Source organism: Polyodon spathula, chromosome 23, assembly GCF_017654505.1.
Source record: "Polyodon spathula isolate WHYD16114869_AA chromosome 23, ASM1765450v1, whole genome shotgun sequence".
Taxonomy (NCBI): domain Eukaryota; kingdom Metazoa; phylum Chordata; class Actinopteri; order Acipenseriformes; family Polyodontidae; genus Polyodon; species Polyodon spathula.
The window spans coordinates 14012395-14034746 of record NC_054556.1 but is presented as its reverse complement, the minus strand read 5'-3'; the positions used below and the strand labels follow the sequence as shown (position 1 = coordinate 14034746).

The following is a 22352-nucleotide window of genomic DNA, read 5'->3' as shown; positions in this document are numbered from 1 at the left end:
ACTGAAGGAAAATGGTTAAGCAAGAAACTATTTCATTCAGTTTGATTAACCATGGAGTGAAAAAGCAATATACTGTTTCATTTATTAGCATTTTATTAAGATTCCTTCTTGTACTGTATGAACTTCTGTGCCTTGGACTACATAACAAACTTAACTACATATCGAACAAGAGACGCGAAGGCGAAAACGTGTTTAAAATAAACTTGAAATGGTTTCATTATTGTAGTACCGGTATGCACTGATCTTTTACTGTATTAATGTATTTCATTGAAAGGTATTTATAACAGATATAAGAGATGAATTGATCAGGCTGCAGCTAGCTGATATGACTGATAATTGTCTATATGTGAATATACTGCATGTGTAGTTTTGTTGAATCACATTTAATTTAATTTACCATTTTAATTTAAATTTCAGAGCATTTAGTTTAATGGATAACAGACACTTTTGGACCTGCTGAAAGCTTAAACAATTCTCTTCCCTCCACTTTGATGAATACATGGCAAAATGTCAGGGTAGTTTACTGGAATTTTTCCACAAGAAAACAAAAACAAATGTTGATGAAAGTAAGAGTGCTCCTAGTGTGCTTGTTTCCAGTAGTATCTCTGTGTGCTTTAGAATCCCCTGATGCTTTTGTTGGCTGCAGTGAACAGCATCAAACTGCCACCCGTTTAACACAGGTATACATGCGGCTGTCCCTGTGTGCATGTTGGTGTTTGGACCTCTGGCAAATTATCACTCTAGCTACGGCCATGCCGATGATATCACTTTGAAAAACGATTTCACACTTTGAATCACAACTCCCTGTGTAACAACTGTATAAACTCCATGGCGACTGAGACCAGCGGGCGTCCTCCATTCCTGCTTTTGAACTAATCACCTGTTTCACCCGATTAACCTAAACAGAGGATGTTGCCAAGCAACTCAGCCCAGGAGGGACAGTCTCCATCTGGCTTCACATGCTGCCTGACCAACAGCTCCTTACCTTCCCTACCACAATATCTGCAACTTGGTGCAACTAAGAGGTTGTGACCAGCAAACTCACTGCAGTCAGACCAAGGCCTTTGGGGGTAGCACTTTTATTGAGAATAAATCATTAAATCCTCTGGACTGCTTTTGCTGGTAAAACAATGAAGGTGAAATGCAGTGTTGTACAGAAAACCAGCCTCTGCTTCTTATTGAATGTGTGCCTGTGAGAACAGTTAGCCAGGAAACTTTGTGAGACACACTTCCTGGAAACCAGAAGACTTCTGTGGGGCACTTCCTGGAGACAAGGGCAAGTCAACACTCAACCTTAAACCCCAGCTGCCTTTGTGTCACTTCTGGTTCAAGTTACTTTTCTACAACCAAAAACAATGCAGGCTTTGGGAGCGACTGTTTGGTCTCATTGCACTTCCAGGTTTTATCAGCAGAAAATCAGCAGTTAAAGCAGACAAGTTGATGATCAAGCCCTGTGAATCATAAAAGTTCAAGCAGAGAAGGTGATGAGATTTTCCAGTGAATTTGTGTGTGGGTGGGGACACATGAACAAGCCTTGTGTAAAGCACTACGTTTACAATTGAGTTTAATGACAGCCCTGTCTGCACTGGGTGAAGAGACGTCCTAACCCACTCCATTGTAATTGCTGATACTAACTCTGCTAACTATTCTTTATATCTTCAGGTCCTAGTGAAACACTCGCCAATTGTGATGAAACTTGATACAAGAATATCCATCTTAATCTAACTGCTACACTTGCAAACTAGAGTGAAATAAACAAGACAGTCCCGTGGAGCCTTTCAGGACATCAGTGCTGTTATAATTACAGTGCTGTTCTAACACAGTGCTATTATAATACAGTGCTGTTCTAACACAGTGCTATTATAATACAGTGCTGTTATAATTACAGTGCTGTTCTAACACAGTGCTATTATAATACAGTGCTGTTCTAACACAGTGCTATTATAATACAGTGCTGTTCTAACACAGTGCTGCTCTAACACAGTGCTATTATAATACAGTGATGTTTTAACACAGTGCTATTATAATACAGTGCTGTTCTAACACAGTGCTATTATAATACAGTGCTGTTCTAATACAGTGCTATTATAATAAAGTGCTGTTCTAACACTGTGCTGTTCTAACACAGTGCTATTATAATACAGTGCTGTTATAATAAAGTGCTGTTCTAACACAGTGCTATTATAATACAGTGCTGTTCTAACACAGTGCTATTATAATACAGTGCTGTTCTAACACAGTGCTGCTCTAACACAGTGCTATTATAATACAGTGAAGTTTTAACACAGTGCTATTATAATACAGTGCTGTTCTAACACAGTGCTATTATAATACAGTGCTGTTCTAACACAGTGCTATTATAATAAAGTGCTGTTCTAACACAGTGCTGTTCTAATACAGTGATGTTCTAATACATTGCTGTTCTAACACTGTGCTGTTCTAACACTGTGCTGTTCTAATACATTGCTGTTCTAACACTGTGCTGTTCTAATACAGTGCTGTTCTAACACATTGCTGTTCTAATACAGTGCTGTTCTAACACTGTGCTATTAAAATACAGTGCTGTTCTAACAGAGTGCTGTTATAACACAGTGCTCCTGGCACAGCCCTTAACATCTCAAAAAGCTCTGCAAATGTCTGTGATATTCTTTCAGCGCTGGATTCAGAAGCAGCTATCACCTTTGTTTATGTCCGTGTTATCTATGTGTTGCATGGGGCTATCAGAGAAGCCCTTTTTTTCGGCTTCATTCGGCTCCTATCTGTCTCACTCGGCAATTGAAAGGTTTTCTCGGCTTTTTCCAGTGAAAAAACGACCAGAGACTTGTGTCTTTTTGAAGATGTCAGACCCTGTCCACTGACACAGTCGGACTGGAAAGGGAAAACTGTAATGTTGGACCTGGTCCAAGATAGGCCTGCAAAGGGTTAAGAAATTTGAACGATATGCAGAGCAAGTAAAGTGAAAGTAACAACATTGAGATCTACATGTGTGGAGTTCCTGACACCCATCAACATATATAACCTACAGACTCAAGAGACTAAAAGTAGGTATAGAAATACAAGCTGGACCAGCGCAGTGCTCAAGCACACCTGTCAAAACAAGTGTTGCCTGAGGTTACTGTAAATCAAAGGGAGGGAGTCTGGGGGGATCACCAGGTGTCTCTGACAGCGCTCCTGTTTTAGTACTTTAGTGCTGCTGCTGGAGGTAATAAGAGGGAAAGGAATCCAGGCTCTTTATTCTTTAATGACGAGGTCCAGAACAGGTCCCAGAGGACAGTCGGCATTCTCAAAGCTCTGTTCTGGAGGGTTAACTGCACCTTGCCATTAACGAAGTTTGCGGGATGTCTGATTCTTGTTATAAGTGTAGTTGTGTCTTCATTGTTGTGTTAACAGATGTGTTAACTCACTAAGCTGTTGCTTTGCAACTTACTTGACTGTATTAGAAAGATGCCATGCAAAGGAAACCATGTATAAACAGCATCTGAAGTAAAGAACTGTGCACAACAGGATTTCTTTCTTAATATGTCATTTCATGGGGTACCACAAGATTGTATTCTACTGTAACATGAAATACAAATTACACTTTTGTTTTCCAGTTAACTCAACAAACTAAATTGCATATTTCATATTTAAATCTAAACGGAGAGGCGGAGTGGTCACTGCTCCTGGTTCTTGTGCAGTAGAAGCAGGCTGCACTGACATAGCCTCACTGCTTTCACTTCACAGGTGTCTCACTCCAGATCAGGTTCTTAAACCCTCTGTTTCGTACTGTGGATTGCACTAATATCCACTACGGGTCTCGGGTGAGACCACTAAACTCATTGCACTTGTTAGCTGAGCAGTCAGACTGTAACCCTTTTTGCATGCAAGATCGAGTCTGGCACCAGTAAGTTCCACTTGCTCTTTGCTCGCTTGCTGGCACGGTGTACAACAGGCCTTTGATTACATCAGGCACCGCTTGCCAAAATAAGCCCGGTTGTCCAGCACAACTTATTCTTGTGATTACAATCAGACAAAAACTGCAGTATGTTCTGCTAACAATACCAAAGAAATTCAATTAGCAGTGAAACACATTTAAATCGCACCAGGTTTCCAGCTCTGGCCCACAGTTTTGCATCACCCTTTAGAATGAACTCAAATGAAACCTGCTGAATAATTTTACGTTCACAAATTGAAGTACGTGCTGCTTTGTGGTTTTCCATATACTTAATGAAAAACTGTACATTTTGAAATCTAACATGAAATACTGTACTACTATCATGGCTTCCAGTGCTTTTTGCTCTATCATTTTATACTTTCATCGTGTTAAATAAAAGATCGAAATTATGTTTCTGTAGTTTTTTTTTTTTTTTTAATTATGTCTCAATCTTAAAATCTGGCCTCAGCTGTGTATTAAAGAGCAGTCCTGAAACAAACTTCCATCTTTGGTCTTGGTTAACCTGTTCTCTACACTTTATCTGTTTTGAGATTTTCTTTCTGTTTGCCAAGGCAGAGCAGAGGTTACATTACATTTTGCATTAGTCAGAGTTTAGGGTCAACGTAAGGTTAACCCGACATTAAAAAGCATACCTTACCACTAATTAGCATAGCGCTCTCATAACAACCTTGCACTTCTATTATTCCACGAGCCTGATCATCAAGTGGATCTGAAGTGCATTTACTCGAGTATGTATCGGCTTTGCTTTACCACTTCATTTTATTGCTCTGTTTTGCTCAGCTATATTCTGCTGTTGAAGTACAGTACTGAGAAAAAGTTTGCGAACCCCAGTAATAATTATGGAAAATCCAATAGTTTTACCATGATAGCCTTCTTGATTCAAAACCAAGAATATCCAATAGGGTTTATATTAACCAATTCCATGTCTTTTGAAACAAAATGATGTATGAATTAGACAATGAGTAATTAAGATTCAGGGTATGTGAAAAAGTAAATGAAACCCTGGTTTTATCAGCTCATGTAAGGGGATAATTAGAATCAGGTGTTTAAATAATTAGGTAGATCTTCAGGGGTGAGTTTGGGAGGCCCCACCCTATATAAATATTAGAAACTGTGTGGGTTTGGTCTTCATCATACAGGTGTGTGGAAACACGTCATGCCAAGATCAAAAGAAATCTCTGAGGACCTCTGAGGACAATAACAGCTATTGATGCTTATCAGTCTAGAAAGGGTTATAAAACTATTTCTAAGGATTTGGAGCTCTACCAATCCACTGTCAGAAAGATGGTCTACAAATGGAGAAAGTTCAAGACCACAGTCACACTACCCAGGAGCGGTCGTCCTACCAAAATCTCTCCAAGAGCAAACCGGAAAATCATCAAGGAAGTCACAAAGAACCCTAGAGTAACATCCAAGGAGATCTGCAGGCTAATGTGAGTGTTCATGACTCAGCAATTACAAAAAGACTGAACAAGAATGGTGTTCATGGAAGGATAGCCAGGAGGAAACCACTGCTCTCTAAAAAATACATTGATGCCCGTCTGATGATCCACAAGACTTCTGGAACAATGTTCTCTGGACAGATGAGTCAAAGGTTAGGTTGGGACTGCGTTGCTGCCTCAAGACCTGGATGGCTTGCCATCATTGACACTACCATGAATTCTGCATTGTATCAGAAGAGTCTAGAGGAGAATGTCAGACCATCCGCCTGGGAGCTGAAGCTGAACCAAAAGTGGGTCATGCAGCAAGACAATGATCCTAAACATACAAGCAGATCTACAAAAGAATGGCTGCAGAAGAAGAAATTCTGCATTTTAGAATGGCCCAGTCAAAGTCTGGACCTAAACCCCATCGAAATGTTGTGGCATTGTCTGAAGCGAGCTGTCGATGCAAGGAAGCTCTCAAATGTCACAGAGTTGAAGCAGTTCTGTAAGGAGGAATGGGCCAAAATTCTTCAAAACGCTTAGTTAAAGTCATTGCTGCTCAAGGGGGTGCCATCAGTTCCTGAATCAAAAGGCTCACATACTTTTTCACATATGGATACTGAATGTTGACTCATTCGTGGATAAATGTTGAAAAAGTATCATGTTTTTGTGTCATTTGTTTAATGCCGCTTAATGTATTGTTTTGAAAATGTGTATATTCCCTCAGCCCCCGATGTTTAAAATTAAACTACAACTGGTAAGCACATGTTTTTGGTAAAATCCCCACGGTGTTTTTGAATATTTACTCAGACCCACTTTTCATAAGTGCCTTCTGTGTTTAAAAAAACAGTGTATTTTGTGTCATTTATTTGAAAAGTGAGCTTCAGCTAACCTGGAATCTGGCAGATAGTCGCATTGTAAGAACAACTCCCACATTTTCCAACATTTTGTGATGGAATGGTACAGCCGTCGAGTATCATTTCTAGGGTTTTGTAAATCAACGAGGTGGTGTTGTAGTGCCCAAACCAAAGAATTGCAAAACCAACCCGTTCCTCACCCCCGTCCGAAGTCCCCAATTGAGCTTGGGGGTGTGAACAGCCACGCTTTTCTCACCCACACAAAACACAAACACAGACACAGTTCCTACAGTGCGTGAATTAAGTGCTCGTGGTACAAAGACAGTTCCTCAGTGAAAAGTGAGCTGCAGCTCTGGAATCTTGAAACAGACAATAAAAAACAAACAGCATTACAAGACAAACTAACTAACACTCACAGTTACTTTCACAATTCACGGTACTCCTCCTAGGTTGTTTTGCTAACTGTATACAAAGGAAAAGATCACTTTCACTACGCCCCCTATTTATACCGTCGCTAATGACCCCTAGGTTAATGAGCGCATCCGCTCCTCCAATACTTGGATGCCACGCCGTCTCCCGTCCGAGTCATTGAGCTTGGGTGCCGTAGCTCAGCCCCCTTCCCAAATAACCGACTTCCACCTACCCTCAAGAATAAATTATCATGCCCTCCCAGGTCGGGAGAGAGATCTAACACCAAGAATCATCCGATCTCTGTCACAGGAAGTCTACCACTCTCTGTGAGCGCTCCCTACAGACTACAGTGCAGCACATCATGTGGAAGTCTACCAGTCTCTGTGAGCACGCCAAGGCTATGTGGTTTCTCACTGGATTATTATGCAGCCTGGTTATACATCAATGTGGCTCATTTCCTCGCTGTGACCGTGGAAAGGTCAACTGAAATGAGTTAGGAAAGCAATCGTGGCGTTTCTGAGCGACAGTCTGGTCTAATTTCCTGAACATTTAATTCCGTGTAGAAACAATCCAGTACTTCAAAGAGAAACAAACATCATCTTTGGTTATTGCTTTTTTAATCAGTGGCACTGTCGGGCCAAGATCTGAATTATGAGGAGCTTGAACAAAAGCTTTCTTCACTTGTGAAGCACCACGATCAGGTCTCAACACAGAAACTCACGCTACTGCTTAAAACTATTAGTCATTTGAATCAAACAGCGGTTTCAATAACTACTATGCATTCATTTCATTTCAAGCAGTTACAGAAAACCGGGTATATTTAGAATTTGCATTGATCAAATAAAATGCTTTGATATCGCTTCAAAGACACACGTCTCATACTTCATCTGCTGTCTACATTTCTGAAATAGTTTGGATTTTAATAAACTAAAAGCATTTTGAGCCAAAGGGAAGATACAGTAACTAAAACTTGCCTTAAAGGGAAACCTTGTGTACAGAGCGAGTTTTCCCATATTTCCACCCTGATTCTCTGACAGCCAAGCGGCTAACGGGATGCTTGTTGCTACCCTGGCAGTGTCCTCCAATCAACGTCTTCCAAGACTCGCTGCAGCATTCAATGTCAGGATTGTGAAGAGCCAGTTTGTGACAGGGAGCAACACAGAGAGACATAGGAGGTGGAGTTGAAACGCCCCTCAGGCGTGCAGGATTTATTCACAAACACAGAAAGTAAATAAACAAAGGAGTTATGTGACATTACCAGCGATGGTAACGCACACAGGACACATGCAGCAAGCTGTACAAATGGCACAATAAAAGTAAAAAAAACTACAAATAAAAGGTGCCACACAGGGAGAGCGCTAGCCTTACAAACGAGGCATCCTGCTCCAGGAACTTGTTACACTATGTAACCCTCGCTATTCATTACTTGGGCTCACCATCCCCTAAACTAACCTATTTATGTACTCATACAACGACTCCTGCTGCTTCACACAGCCTAGGCTGGGCATTGCCTTCACAAGCACCGCTTGCAGTTTCTGGGTTGCGTAGCTGTCGTTCCTGAAGAGCGGACGCTGTCCTCCTGAGTATACGCAGCTCCCCTCTGTAGCATGGCGTTGCAGTCGCCCAGAACGATCTCCACCGGATGTTTTTAAACGAACGAACACTCGGTTAAGAACCGCCCACCTGCTGACTGAGGACCGGCACAGCCAATCACTCGCAGCCCTTCCTCTCAACCAAACCGAGCAGGCAACATGTCTTAATTCAGTGCACATCTGTAAACAATAATTTAATCACACACAACTCCAAAAAGCAGACAAAATAAACCCATTTCCCCATACAAGCAAACACCAACACTAATTTCTCATTGTGCAGGGCAATCGCCCTGCCACACAGTTACAACTCAATAAAAGATGTCACGAAACTGCGTTAGCAAGCTTGCAATTTCAAAACTCATTACAGGACAGTGAGGTCCTTGTACGTGCAGTGCCAGTGGTTCCGTTAAGTATTTGCAGCTGTTACACCTAACTCAATGTGTATTGTTATGGCACTGCTGCTAGAAATCCTCACAAGTCTGATTAGATGTCCTTCACAGGTCTTGGCTCCTTTTCCAGTTCGGTGAGCGTGATCCTTGAGCTTTAAGTATAAGGCTGTTGTTGTTCTATTTTGCTGTTGTTTTGAGGGAGTTTCAAACAGGAAAGATAACACCATGTGACCCCTTGCTCAGGACTTGTTTTCTTTGGCTTTTCCCGAGACCAGACTGAGAGTCTGCTCTGCAGTGGAGGATGCCAGGAGCTCTCCTCAAGTGCACGAGGCAGGGGTGCTGAGAAATGTGCTGCTCGGGAGAGGAAAATCATCAGGTTGAAGGGGCTTGAAAGTTGAGCACATTGTAAATCAGTCCTCAAGTTTTTTTTTTTTAGTTACAGGCACTTGTGTATCAACCTTGACATTTAACTAATTCCTTGTTCCAAAATAGTACAGTGTCCACAGGCACGAAGCATAGAATGAGCAGTCGACTGTAAAGACTATGTGAAATCAGGTTATTCATCACAGGCACTGTTCTGCTTTGAGGACCTCTGCTGTAATCGTGTGCTGCTCTATATGGATGAGGTGTCCTAGCAGACACTATCCAGAGAGCTGGAACTCAAAGCCAGCACACTCAATTTCAACCTTGCCTGGCAAAGGGAATGGGGTCAAACAAAATGTACTAACAGACAAAACAAGTGGACGAACGTTAAACAAGCAAGTACCGTGCTGGCCCTCCAGCACGACTTAGCAATTGTTAATTAATTTTAAATTACCTCTCTCCTCTCTCACCCGTTTTCCACTTCCCAAACACACAACCCCAAGTGAGTGACAAAATGCTGCTTTTATGCAGCTGTACCGAGACTCGATTGCTAATCAGTCATTCAATTGGAGTCTTAGTACAACTGCACGTGAATTAATTTAGTGGTGGTTTTCCCGTACTCAAAATGTTAGACATTATACTGAAAGGCTTTTAGCAGCCTGTACCGAATCCTTTGCCCCCTAATCATTTCATTGGTATGAATATTTAGTACAAATCACTGTATTCTGGGTACATAGGCCACATATTCCGTGTACCAATGTGTATTACATTACCTTACACTACAAGATGCAACATAGAATTACAATATAATATCCAGGCTTTGTTACAATAGCCCCATGTATTTTGTACCAATGGAACGCATACGTGTATAACGCTCAAAGATGCAACCGTGCTAAGTTGTTTACCGTGGTAACTGCTCCCGGCGACGTGCCAATTTTCTGCACCCGACGTATTTTATAAATAACAACAAAAAAAAATAAAATATTTAAACAAAAGAAACACTTCCTCACAGAGCACAGAAAATAAATAATTAAACAAAATAATCCCGAACACAAAAATATAATCCAGGTCAGGCTGGGCAAATCGCCTTCCCTGTTCCCCCTACCAAATTTATTTAGAGGAGAGAGTGAGGCAACGAGCGTCTAGAGTATGAAGGAGGCATGTGGTGTGGCTCGTCCACCCTCGACTGTCCGAAGAACAATTTGCCACTGGTCAAATACAAAAGTGGGTGACCAAAACGTGACCATCTCCCGATTAGCAACAAATGAATCACTTAATTAATTCGGGAGATGGCCACCTTCTGCACAGTTTTAAATCAGCAAATGGCAGAGAATGGGCTGCCACTTTCATCTTTGCCAGAACAAAATAAAAACAATAACAAAACAAACGCACGGCGTTCCGCCATCATATATATACAAAATAAAACACAATACAATAGACAAATAAACAAATACAAAATAACACAGGGGCGGAGGGGGAGACCCCCATTACAATGTTACAGTCACATTTTGGAATAAATAGTTGAAGATCTAGCCCTCAAAGTTATGAGTAATATGAATATGTTCCTTCAGCCAAAAACTTTGAGTCCCGATTTACAATGTGTTTAAATTTGAAGCAGAGTTGTAAGAAACTGTTTGCAAAGATGTGGTTCCGTATGAAAGCCTCCACACAGCCCCTCTCTCGGCAGCTCGCTGGCTGCTGATTCCCTCTCGTTAGGAATGATTTATCACAAGCAGCAGGCCCCGGGGTGCTGGTGTGGAATCCACTCTTCAAACGAGTCTCCCTGCCTGACCTTCCTAGCCTGGCCACTCTCGAAACACAGCTAGTGCCAGCTGGCGGTACAGTGCCAGGCTGGTTTGGCACAGGCGAACACAGGGTCAGGGAGGTTTGGCAAAGACGGTACAATGCCAGGGAAGTTTGGCACAGGCAGTACAGTGCCAGGGAAGTTTGGCACAGGCGGTACAGTGCCAGGGAGGTTTGGTGCAGGCGGACACAGGGTCAGGGAGGTTTGGCACAGGCGGTACAGTGCCAGGAAGGTTTGGCACAGGCTATACAGTGCCAGGGAGGTTTGGCACAGGCGGTACGGTGTCAGGGAGGTTTGGCAAAGGCTTCATTCACTGGCTCTGTATGTGAGAGAGTCGTGGAGTTGCTTCAACAGAGAAGCTCTTCAAAGAGTGCATTCTATCTGTTAATTAACATCCCTTACACTAGAACAAACAAACTCGCTCCACTACACAGGACAGCCTCCCCACCACCCAACCCCTTCTTACACAGACAGAGCAGCAATCTACCTCTGGGGCCTCCTGAAACATGGCCGCTTCAAACTAATACTGCCGGTGCTTGAGGGCCCCTCTGACTGTACAGTTCTGGTACTGTTACTAGGAAGTCATAAGGAGGTGATTTCCAATGAAACAAGACCTCAAAATGCCAGATTATCATCCACTCAATAAGTTTTCCTACACCAAATAGCTTGGTTATTCTGAACACAGCCTGACAGTCCACTGACCTGCAGCTCTCAGTGGTGCTTATACATATAGAATATAAAGCAGAGGGGAATAGCAATAATCTAGCTAGAGATTACACACGTGACTCCAAATAGGGTGATGCCTAACTTTGTTCACCTTCTTTCCGGAACTAACCAGTTCAAAGTGGACAGCATGTGAGATCTGTACTGGAAACAGAGGCCCTGCTAAATCTCTGAGTGTTCCAGCCTGGGCTGCAGTTCCAGTTTCACAATGGAGAACAGTATAGTCCGTTTGAGGCTCACGGTGCAAATACAATGGAGAACGGTGCAGTCTGTTTGAAACCTGATAAGAGGTCATGTAGGCCTCACCTCACACCTGGGGCTCTATTTTGAAGGCACATTTTACAACAGCAATAAAACAACTGTAAATCTAGCAAGAAGCAATTGAGGTGGGAGCAGTTCAGCAGAGGCATTATTGTTTAGTCGTTTGCTGCTAGCTTCATGCTGGTAAAAATATTTCATTCTTCTCTGATTTTTTTCCTTTTGCCTTTGCGCTTTTCAGAGTAGGACCAACTCTTATTTATTTATTTATTTATTTATTAATGTAAAAAACATTATTATTGGTGTTTTTAAAAAAGCCAGTCCCTCTCCAGGTCTTGAGTACTGTATTACAGAGAGATCAATAATCTGTACTCAGCAAAATGTAAAAATGCTGCAACTTGTTACCTACAAAAAATATCTTGATATAACGTATAGTTGGCCTTGCTATTGATGAATACAGCCACCCGAAATGTATGTGTACAGACTGTAAAGACATCTAAGATTAGCTACAGTGTTTAATTATCTAACTATACTGTATATCATTAAAAAGTATAAGTGATTATCAGATTCATGTTTATCAGTGAGGGAGGCGCCGTTGGGGAGATTTCTGGGAGCAGCTGTTATTAGCTCAGGCACGACAGCCTGGGAACCTCTGACCCAGCCAGTAACAATCCCACCCAGTAAGAAAACGGATTACTTCACTTACCCGTCTGAAACCCCAGCCGTTTGTGGATGGGAGAAGAGAGAAGGAGCTCTTAGGCTGCACTGTGGACCTGCGAGAGAAGAGATGGATGTATTTAGTGTTCATCAGAAAACCTGTTCTACAACAAAGTTACTGTTGCGACAAACCAAATCATGCCTCCGTTGTCAATGGCTGGAAGGCAAAGCATGCCCCAGAGTCCCTGAGATTTCCTGTGATGACTGCTCAGAACCAATGCCTATGGGTACGGTTCACTTACAATGCTCCTGTTTTTCACTTGCAGTTGAATTTATTGCTTTGAAGTGATAATTCAAGGTGTGTTTCTAAAAAATGTCCTTTGTGTATCAGTGAAATTCCTCCTGCACACTTAACAGGGTTAGGGTTATTGCGCTGACTGACTGACGCCTTTCAAGTGTCCTCTGCAGCCATCCTCTTCCCCTACCAGTCATGAACAGTAGGCTGATGCGTGCCCCGCCTTAAAGACATGTGATACAGCCGAGACACTGGGACACACTGGGGCTAACCACCGTACTGTCCCGCTCAGCTGGGACACATTGGGGCTGACCCCCCCGTCCCAATCGGCTGGGACACACTGGGGCTGACCTCCCCACCCTGTCCTGTCCCACCTGGCTGGTACACACTGGGGCTGACCCTCTGCTCACAGTTCACAACTGGACAGACTTCCTCCAGAAGAATGTCAGGCCTGAGATGTTCTCAACACAGACATCAACAAACATGCCAGCAGCAAGGCACTGAGGCATGAGCAACAGGCTTCAGGATACGGGAAGCTGTGGTCCTGGTTTGGCTGAAAAGTAACCTGCTTTTGTGTTGTTCATAACAGGATCACTCAAATCGCTTCAAAGAGTAACCCATAACCAAGATCATGTGCTGTTATAAAAATCCACCTGTTGTTGTGTATGTTTCAACTTGAAGTCTCTTGTCTAGGGATGGAAAAAAGACTGCCGCGGTATAGCAGTTAATTAATTAATGTTGTTACTATGAGTTTAAGACACACCTGAGCTTGTTACCTATACACTGTGGCTAATCAAGCTCACAGTAAAACCTGGAATGTGTGACACTACTCTGCAATAGGAGTCTTATTTCCATCCTTGATGTTTCAAGTGCCTCTTTTACTCTACATGCACATTAAGCGACCTATTTGTGGAATCGATTCCCAAACCCTCTCTTATACACTGCATGTAACCGTGCAGAGCTGGGTGTGTCAGGCTGGGTGTGTCTAATGGGTTAAAGTGAGTGTGGCATTGGCACAGTGAATGCCGAACACTTGTTTTCAGATTCAAACAATCAATTAGAAAAGGACTGATTCCGTGCGCCTGTAAAACTGGTAAATGAAGATGCTGAGAAAAGTCTGTCAAAGAAATCTGTTTTATTATTACTATATAAACTTTGTATCCATTCATCCTTCTTGCTAAGGAATAATACTGCCTTGAAGATCATTATGATTTATGAATGTATCAAAAAGCCTTGTGGGTCAGAAAGAACATTCATTTTGAAGCACTTTTCATTAAAAAAAGAAAAACCCTATTAGTGGAAATCTAGAGATGTGACTAATAGTTAATGACAGTGGAGGTGTTACTAACTGCAATTCTGAGGGATAAAAGCATCCCACGCTTAGCGCACTGAGAGAAAGCCAATCTTAAGCACCAGCTCTCAGTAATTACTGTCTATGCCTTGTACCATTTCAACCTCTGTGTTTATCACTGCAACCCCACACACACCACATCACTCACTGCACAGGCCCTCTCTCCATCTGTGATGTCATCCTAACAACCCTATTAGAGCTAGCAAACAATGTGGCTTCCCACCGAGGCCCATAAAGAGCAGGGCACCTCCCAGCACTCTCTGCAGAGCTAAAAATATGCATAAAGCGTGCTGTATATATGATGGCACTGCTCACAAATGCAGCCGTTGCTTTTTAAAAGGGGACAGCAATGGGACACTCTTACCTTGGTCCAGCATGCAGTAGGAATCCTGCTTTTGCATTCAGAATGCACTGCTTTGCTATTTTACTGATCTAAAAAGCGTCAGATCTCACCGCTTAAATGCGTTATGTGAAAAATATAATCTTTTGACTGCTCCTTTGTGATGCCTGTGCTGTGAATAAAGTTTGTCTGTGAATCTCTGACTTAGATTGGCTAAGTGTCTGAAAGCCAGCAGGTGCGTTGAATGGGATGCTCATGAATTGAAGTGCATGACAGGCAGGGGTGAATAGTTTACAAAAAAAAAACCCAAAACACTCCAGCTAATGGTACTTGTAGGAGCTTTTACATTTCCAGGAGTTGTTATTTGAAGTTTTTTAACATCATTGTCTCGGGTTGACTTAGCAACATCAAGTGGCGTCCTTCCCAGAGGTTGCCATCATGGTCCTTAATTACCTGGAGGTAGACATGGGAGAGGCTCCAGCCATTCAAACAGAGAGGTGGAGCCGCCGTCCCCAGAGCGCAGAGGGGAGGAGCCATGGACCAGGGAGCCAGAAGGGGAGAAGGCTGACGATCCACAGCAGCTTCTACATGTGCTGCTGAAAGGAGCCCAGTGGAGGGGGACCCGATCGTTATGGCAGGTGCCAGCCCTGCCTCAGAGGCCACTAGAACGGCCACAGCCCCCACCTCTGGTGGTGGAGGGGCTGCAGTCGTTGCCGCTGGAGGAGCTGGAACTGGAACTCTTGGGGGGGAGGGCTTGGGTTTAAAAGGGGGGGGGGAGTTGTCCGATTTGCGACCTGGGGGGAGGTGTGTGGCACAGCAGCGTTTTGCCTTGTATGGATTGGCAGGGATGGGGTTAAATTCCCCTACCTGCCTGGGTTTATAGTGTTCAGGTGGCTGGGGTTGATTGGAATAATTAACGATCGATCAGCACCCAGCCACCTGACATAAAAGGAGGCCTCAGCTTCCCATTAGGTAGGGGAGGGAGCTGAGGAAGTAAGATAATGGTCGTGCTTGCTGGTTTGTGGGGTTTTTTTTGTTTTTTTTTTTTTGTTTGTTTTTGTTTTGTTTGTAACAAAATTAAAATCCTAGGTCACTTTCGTTGAAAGCACTCTCACTGTAGAGGCCTGGGACCCTTGGAACAGTGTAAGTTTTGCTTTTTTGTGTTTTGCTTATTTGTGCTTAAATACTTTTGTTTTGGCCCTTGTGCCCTTTTATTTTGTGTTTATTTGTTAATAAAAGTATTATTTTTTTGAACTGCAGTTCACTCGCCAGCCTGACACAAGGAGATAGAGAGGAGATAGAGGAGACAGAAAGGAGATGGAGAGAAGAAGAGAAGAGAGAGAGGAGAAGAGGAGACAGAGATGAGATAGAGGAGACAGAGAGGAGTCGGAGAAAAACTAGAGCAGAGATGGACTTCAGTACAGTACACTGTCTAGTCTCTCCCAGGAAGTCATTTCCCATATATGGCGCTCCAAGAATTGAAAGTGTTGGCTAAAAAAAGAAAAAAACAGTATTGGTGAGTCATCCATAGATGAAATGAAAATGTTCCTGTTTGTGTGTGCGGTGGCTTTCTTCCATGCAGCCCACGCATTGGCACCATCATTGTTTATTGCTGTGAAGTGCATTAACCACGCAATAGCAATCTCCCAGGTGATAAAGATAAACAATAACATCCTGTATCAATGGGAATGTTATTTGACTACCTTATCACAGTATGAAGCAATGTTGGTTTTAAAAGCTCTCATGTGTACCAGAGATACAGCATCATGTCATTATTGAGAAGGCGCTATCTGAAGCATTCAGAAGTCTTTTACCAGGCAAGGGTCTGGTTGGTATCGTTCTGGCAAAAAAACAAATCTTAGGTAAGTACCTTGGGAAAAAGCGTCAGTAATACAATAAAGCTCAGCTTGTATCAAATGCCTGCCTGGAACACCATCTTTAATACCTGACACTTCACAGCAGTAAGAGCAGGAGCACCCAATTCTGGTCCTGGGGGGGGGGCATTCCACACTGGCTTTAATGACTGTACACATCAAATGTAGAAGCGTGACATACGTGTACATGTATGGACTGACGGATAAGCTCCTCCATATAGCCCCAGATTCTGATATTAAATTGTGCTGACATCAAAACTAAGTCCAAATGGAAGTGTGACATACATGCCTATATACAGACAGCTCTTTCCTATATCTCAATGACTTGTATAATCCAGGGTAATCATACTAATTCTGTTAACTGAATATGTCAAGCTATATATAAGCTATATCTCAGGAGTGCACTAGTAATGCTCAATGCAATCAACATTTCACTGCAGCTAGTCAGCTATGCAAAGAAACAGGGAACCTTCTATTCAAGTGAGTTCAAATACTCTGGGGATATTAAACAGGTGTCTGTCTGAGTAACTGTTGGTGCCACTGGGTAGAATCCTGCATCGGGTCGGGTACCCGCGGGTGAACAGCAAAAGTGGGTTGGGTTCGGGTCAGAATGTGAACTTTTTTGCAGTTTGCGGTTCGGGTCAAAAAAAAAATCTCAGGTCTGAATTTGAATCACCTAAAACTTTTTCTGTCCTTTCAGAGTACTCGTCTGTAACCCTTTCCCAAGTAACACATTAGAAGGTAAATGTACCGGTATTTCCAGCACGAAAGCAGGAGGTGATTAGGGAGGAGTCAGCTTACTAAGTAGTGTTGTTCTCGCTTGTTTGTTACGTAGCAAGATCTTTTTATCATGTCTGCTTGGTGATATTAAAATGCCTCTGGACGATGTGAAACAAAAGAGCACAGGGTTTATATCAGGTGGTTCTAGGGATAAATCAATAGTGTGGAATTCTTTTACAATCATAGCGAATGAAAATAATGAACACGTGACTGGATCCGTTGCTTGTAAAACCTGTCATTATGTTTTTGTGAACGACAGCCACAAAACTCTGCGAAAGCACAGGTGTAGCTCCCTTTCAACTGGTGGCACAAAACAAATACACAGATATTTTATAGTAAAGTAAGTTGAGATAGTTAATATGATACTACGTTAAAATATATTCAGACCACTAGAGAAAGCTACCACGCTGTATAGCCTATTGTTTAAACTCAATCCGTGTAGAATGGTAGAGACATGTGCGTGTGAATGAGAACGTGAGAGTCAGTCGGCACAGGCAGTAGGTAAAGGACAAACAGTTGAGGGGTCCAGTCGGGTTGCAGGTTTTATTAAAGTGGGTCGGGTCGGGTCGGGTCGGGTCAGGTCGGGTCAGGTCGCGGGTAAGAAGACTGTGTTACAGTGGGTTGCGGGTTCGGGTCGGGTCCTGTAGGAACCGGTCATAAAAATCGGCTCCATGCAGGACTCTACCACTGGGTTTCAATATAGTCCAGAGATAGTTTTTTGATTCCTAATTGATACTTCCAAGATATGTTTTTTTCCATACAGATTAGCTTCCACTTACATTGTTAGCTTCCGCTGACATTTACTCAACACTCCTGAAGTGTTAGTGTGCACTGCAGTGAAGAGCGCCCCTGTGCCTGTGACGTTTAATGAGTGAAGTGTTAGCGTGCATTGCAGTGAAGTACGCCCCTGTGCCTGTGACGTTTAATGAGTGAAGTGTTAGTGTGCACTGCAGTGAAGAACGCCCCTGTGCCCTGTAATGTTTAATGAGGTGATCTTGCTCATACATTCCTATTCAACACAGGGATCTCTGAGTTTATACAAGCAGCTGCAGTCATTGGAGTTCTCAACTCCAGAGACTGCAATGCAGACAGACCTTTTCCTGACTGGTTAAAACAAAACAGCTCAAACAATCACAAATAAAAGTGTTCTGTGTTTGATACAACTAACCTTGGTATTACAGCTGGCCAATTGAGCAACACAAGGCAGACTTAATATAGAGGTGGCCTTACACTGAAGGTTTAAGGAATATTTAGAAAATGGGCTTTTTATTTCCTGGCATCTCACTGGCTAGTACCCATGGCAGGGGGGTATATTAACTTTCAATGGAAATAAAAAGTACCAGCATGAGTGCCTTTTCACCTGGACAGATATCCTTGAGCCACCTACCCATCAGGATTCAAAATAAATCAAATGTCTCTGTTCAAGTTTCAAACCACAAAACTTGTTTCTGGGTTTTTTTTTTTTTTTTTTTTGTAACACTTGCCCATTTTCTAAGTGCAATAAGACCCTCCAGGGTGGGCAGTATTGGGAAATACCGGACCTTCCAGGGGCTGCGTTGGGCCTCTTAACACCCTAATAAAGAGCCTGTGTGTCAGTGTCCTGCACTCAATATTATATCTCATCTGTAAAGTGCCTGTGTGTCAGTGTCCTGCACTCACTGTTATATCTCATCTGTAAAGTGCCTGTGTGTCAGTGTCCTGCACTCACTGTTATATCTCATATGCCTATGCTCTGTTGTGTCTAAGAGCAAGCAGCTGTCCCTGCTCCTGGTTTCCCACATAGTCTGTTTTCAAACAGTGCAGTCGGTTTCGCTGCGCAGTCAGAAAGCAACGGCTCTCGTTGTGCTGAGCTGCTTCTGAGGCAGAGCTGTGTCTGCAATGGCATGTGATTGCAGAAACACATATCACACAAAGCCCTGTGCAGCTGGGAGCACAGAATGAGAGCCATCTAGCACGAGGAGAAAACAGACCACCACGAGCTGCAGCCACTGCGCAGTATGGTCACGCACACACACAAGCACTTCCACATGGCAAATAACCACTACAGACATTGCAGCTGAGCAACTAAATAATGGGGGGCTCCGTTTCAATTCAGACATTGCTAAACTTTATCTGTAACGTGTATCTGTATAAAAGACTGTATGTGTGCAGCATTTAAATGGAAGAGTGTCAAGAAACACTGAACACTGTATGTAATAAACTGATTACAGTGCACTTACTACTATGTAAACACTGAGGCTAAAACTTGTATTTGGCCTGTATATTGCTAAAGTTTAGCTAAAATTTGAAACACTGGAAACCTGACTAATGAGTACATGTTCCAACTATAAAGTATACCCACCCCTGCTGAATAGGTGTGGTGCCCCTGTGTTTTGAGAGGACTGGCAGTGTGCAGGAATCCTGCAGTGAAATGATCTGCTGCACCCTTATAGAGCCCACAGTAAAAGCACAGCACAGTAAAATAAAGCACAGCGAAAGCATGGTAAAGCATTGGAAAACAAAGACAGGTAAGCATACTACACATTAAAAATGGCAGGCCACGGCAACCTGTAGTAAATGCAAGGTCGAACCATGGGAAAGGGCTGGGAAACCTGCAACCTGACTGGTGAGCTTTAGCACGGGCAGTGTGCTGCGAGCGGACAGGGCAAGGCCACGTTCCTCAGGCTCTGTCTCAGCTGTCAATGCCAGGGGTGGTACAAAAACAAGCAGAGTCAAGCCCAGTCAACAATCTGAAATGCATAGAGTTCACATCTCAGTACATTTCTCAACATGAACTACTGGCATTTAGTCATTTATTTATAGCTTAGATTACACCCCAATACAAAGCATCCAGGTTAGCGGACATCTTGTAGTAATATACTGGAAAATGTGCCGTAATGCAGAGAGCATGCGGTGGAGTGATTGTGTTAGCTGTGTATACTGAACAAACAGACCAGCGGAGAAGAAAAGGAGAAAATGTACAGCCAAACAATGTGAGGAATGTTTTGCACGCTTGTAGTTCCCTATTATTTCTAATAAATAAAGATACATTGTCCTTGTCAGATCCAGTGAGTGATCCTGGAAGAAGTGCCCGCTGGTCTCAGATATCGGCTCGGCCGCCTCGTTATCTCCAGTCTTGCCTCAACACGTCTCTCCAGCGGGAAATTGTTTGGCTTGATGTGTCACTCACTAAGTTTCATATTCCTTACAAAAGCTTTTACCTCTTTCTCAATGATTTTGACTTGCAATAAACTGTTCTGTGCAGCCAAGCAGACATCCGGCTCATAAATTAACTATGACAGCTGTTGCAAAGAATCAGGATTAGATTTGTCATGGGTTTGGATTTCAAACAGAAATGAATAAGGAACCCAAAATAATGGAGATGTGGTTCAATATATAAACCAACACTTGTTAACCAATTCCACACCTCCCCTACCCTCTGTCCAAGCTTTAACCATTGGTTAGGGTTAACTTTGTCACAACTCTTTTTTCTAGTTCCCTCAGCTTTGTAAGCCAGTCCTTTAAGCCCTAGGCTGGTTGCTCTTCACTGTTTGTGTAATGCTGGGATCAGATGCAGTCTCCCCAGTGCATTATACAACATCATCACAATGACGGATTGGTTAAGGGTTAACAAGGGCTCCATCATCACAGGTGGGGTGTTTGAGAGGAAACTGGGGATAAGGGGTGCAGCTCAGCGAGGGCTCCATTATCCCAGGTGGGGTGTTTGAAAGGAAGCTGAGGCTCAGGGGTGCAGCTCAGCGAGGGCTCCGTCATCCCAGGTGGGGTGTTTTAGAGGAAGCTGAGGATAAGAGGTGCAGCTGAGCGAGCGCTCATCGGCCTACCCTCACATCCTGGCTTCTCGGGTCTGCCTGGAGTAGAAAACCCGATACACTCTGATGTTGTCACCTGCTTCCTTTGTTTCTGCTCTGTTTCCTGTTGAACTGAACAGCGCGGGTCGCTATGGAAACAGGCTGGCGAGATTCTGTTTTTAGTTTCGCTGCTTCCCACCCTCCTGGTGACTAACAGCACAAAATCAATGCGGGACAACACAAAAACAAGCTTCTAAACTGGTGGCAAAGTGCTTTAAACACACCGGTGAGACGCTGCTCAACTTTCTGACTAAAACTAAAAAACAACGTTTGTCTCCTGACGTAGAAACTCATATTAAATGGTGTTCGTTCTCAGATGGAGGGAGATATGTGAGTGTGTGTGTGTGTGTGTGTGTGTGTGTGTGTGTGTATATATAGACACATAGACACACACACACACACACACACACACACACACACACACACAGAGTATTCTTTACAATACAGTTATCCCATGGTTATATTGTGCATTTCACATAGTTTACCCTGGTTTGCTATGTTTTACCATGCTTTATTCCGTTTTGCTATGCTTTTACTATGGAAACTGTTCTAGAGATTATCAATGTGTCCAGTGAAGAGGCTGTGTGCTCATGCAAGGAAACTATAGACTATAAGACACAAATAACCTGTAGAGCAGTGTCTGTGCACACACTGAGGCTCCTGCAGCATCTTCTCTTTAAATATTTCCTGAACCAAATCCTAGGAATTGTTAATGAAATTACTTAAGACAATAGCAATATGTATATTTCTTCAGCTCTAGTCTTAATCAACAAACCCCGAAACTAACAAAAAATCATAATCTTAAATGCGGAGAAAAGTTTTTCTGTTTTCAATATACTTGACAAAGCTTACCTTTGCTTTGCTTTCACTGTGCTTTTACTTTTCTAAGGCAGTCAACTTGTAAACGCAGTGACTGAACGCAGAACTCGTGTTTTTATGCACTGCAAAACCATTCTATATATACTGTCAACTGAGACAGTGAAGGAAACAAAACAAATCTCATCATTCAAGTGCCAAACATCAGCGCTCTCTTGTGTCCAAAGCATCATATTGCACAGACGATCTGCTTTCCACTACTAAAAGGTGGGACTAAGGCTAAAAGCTAATTGCGCTGTTATTTCAGACTCTATGCTTTTGTTTTTTTTAAATATGTGAGAAATCGTTTTAAAAAGATATTTAAGAAGGTTTCAACCTTATAATAAGGTCATGTTGAAAATATCATAACAAAAAAGAGCATTTCTGTTTTGCTTCTTTGAGTGATAACGGAGCTTCAGTTTGCATATATAACCTCCACCTGCTGCAAGTTGTAGCAGGAGCGTGATTATTTGGCTTACAGATTGACAAAGTTTCAAAATGGCTGGAAACTTGTGCTCTGAAGGGAAAACTACCTTGGATGAGGGTAAACAAACTGGACAGCCAGCAAGGTCTCCCATCTGATAACATAGAGCACAT

The 22352-nt window shown here is 42.8% G+C and overlaps 1 protein-coding gene across 1 annotated transcript in view; it reads right to left on the bottom strand.

Moving 5' to 3' along the window:
* The window catches only part of LOC121297954 (rho guanine nucleotide exchange factor 3-like), a 106555-nt gene that overhangs the window by 64276 nt on the left and 19927 nt on the right, over positions 1-22352 (bottom strand). The window contains exon 2 of the mRNA XM_041224586.1: positions 12462-12528. Within this exon, the coding sequence (XP_041080520.1) occupies positions 12462-12528 (67 nt within the window). The remainder of the gene's footprint in view (positions 1-12461; positions 12529-22352) is intronic.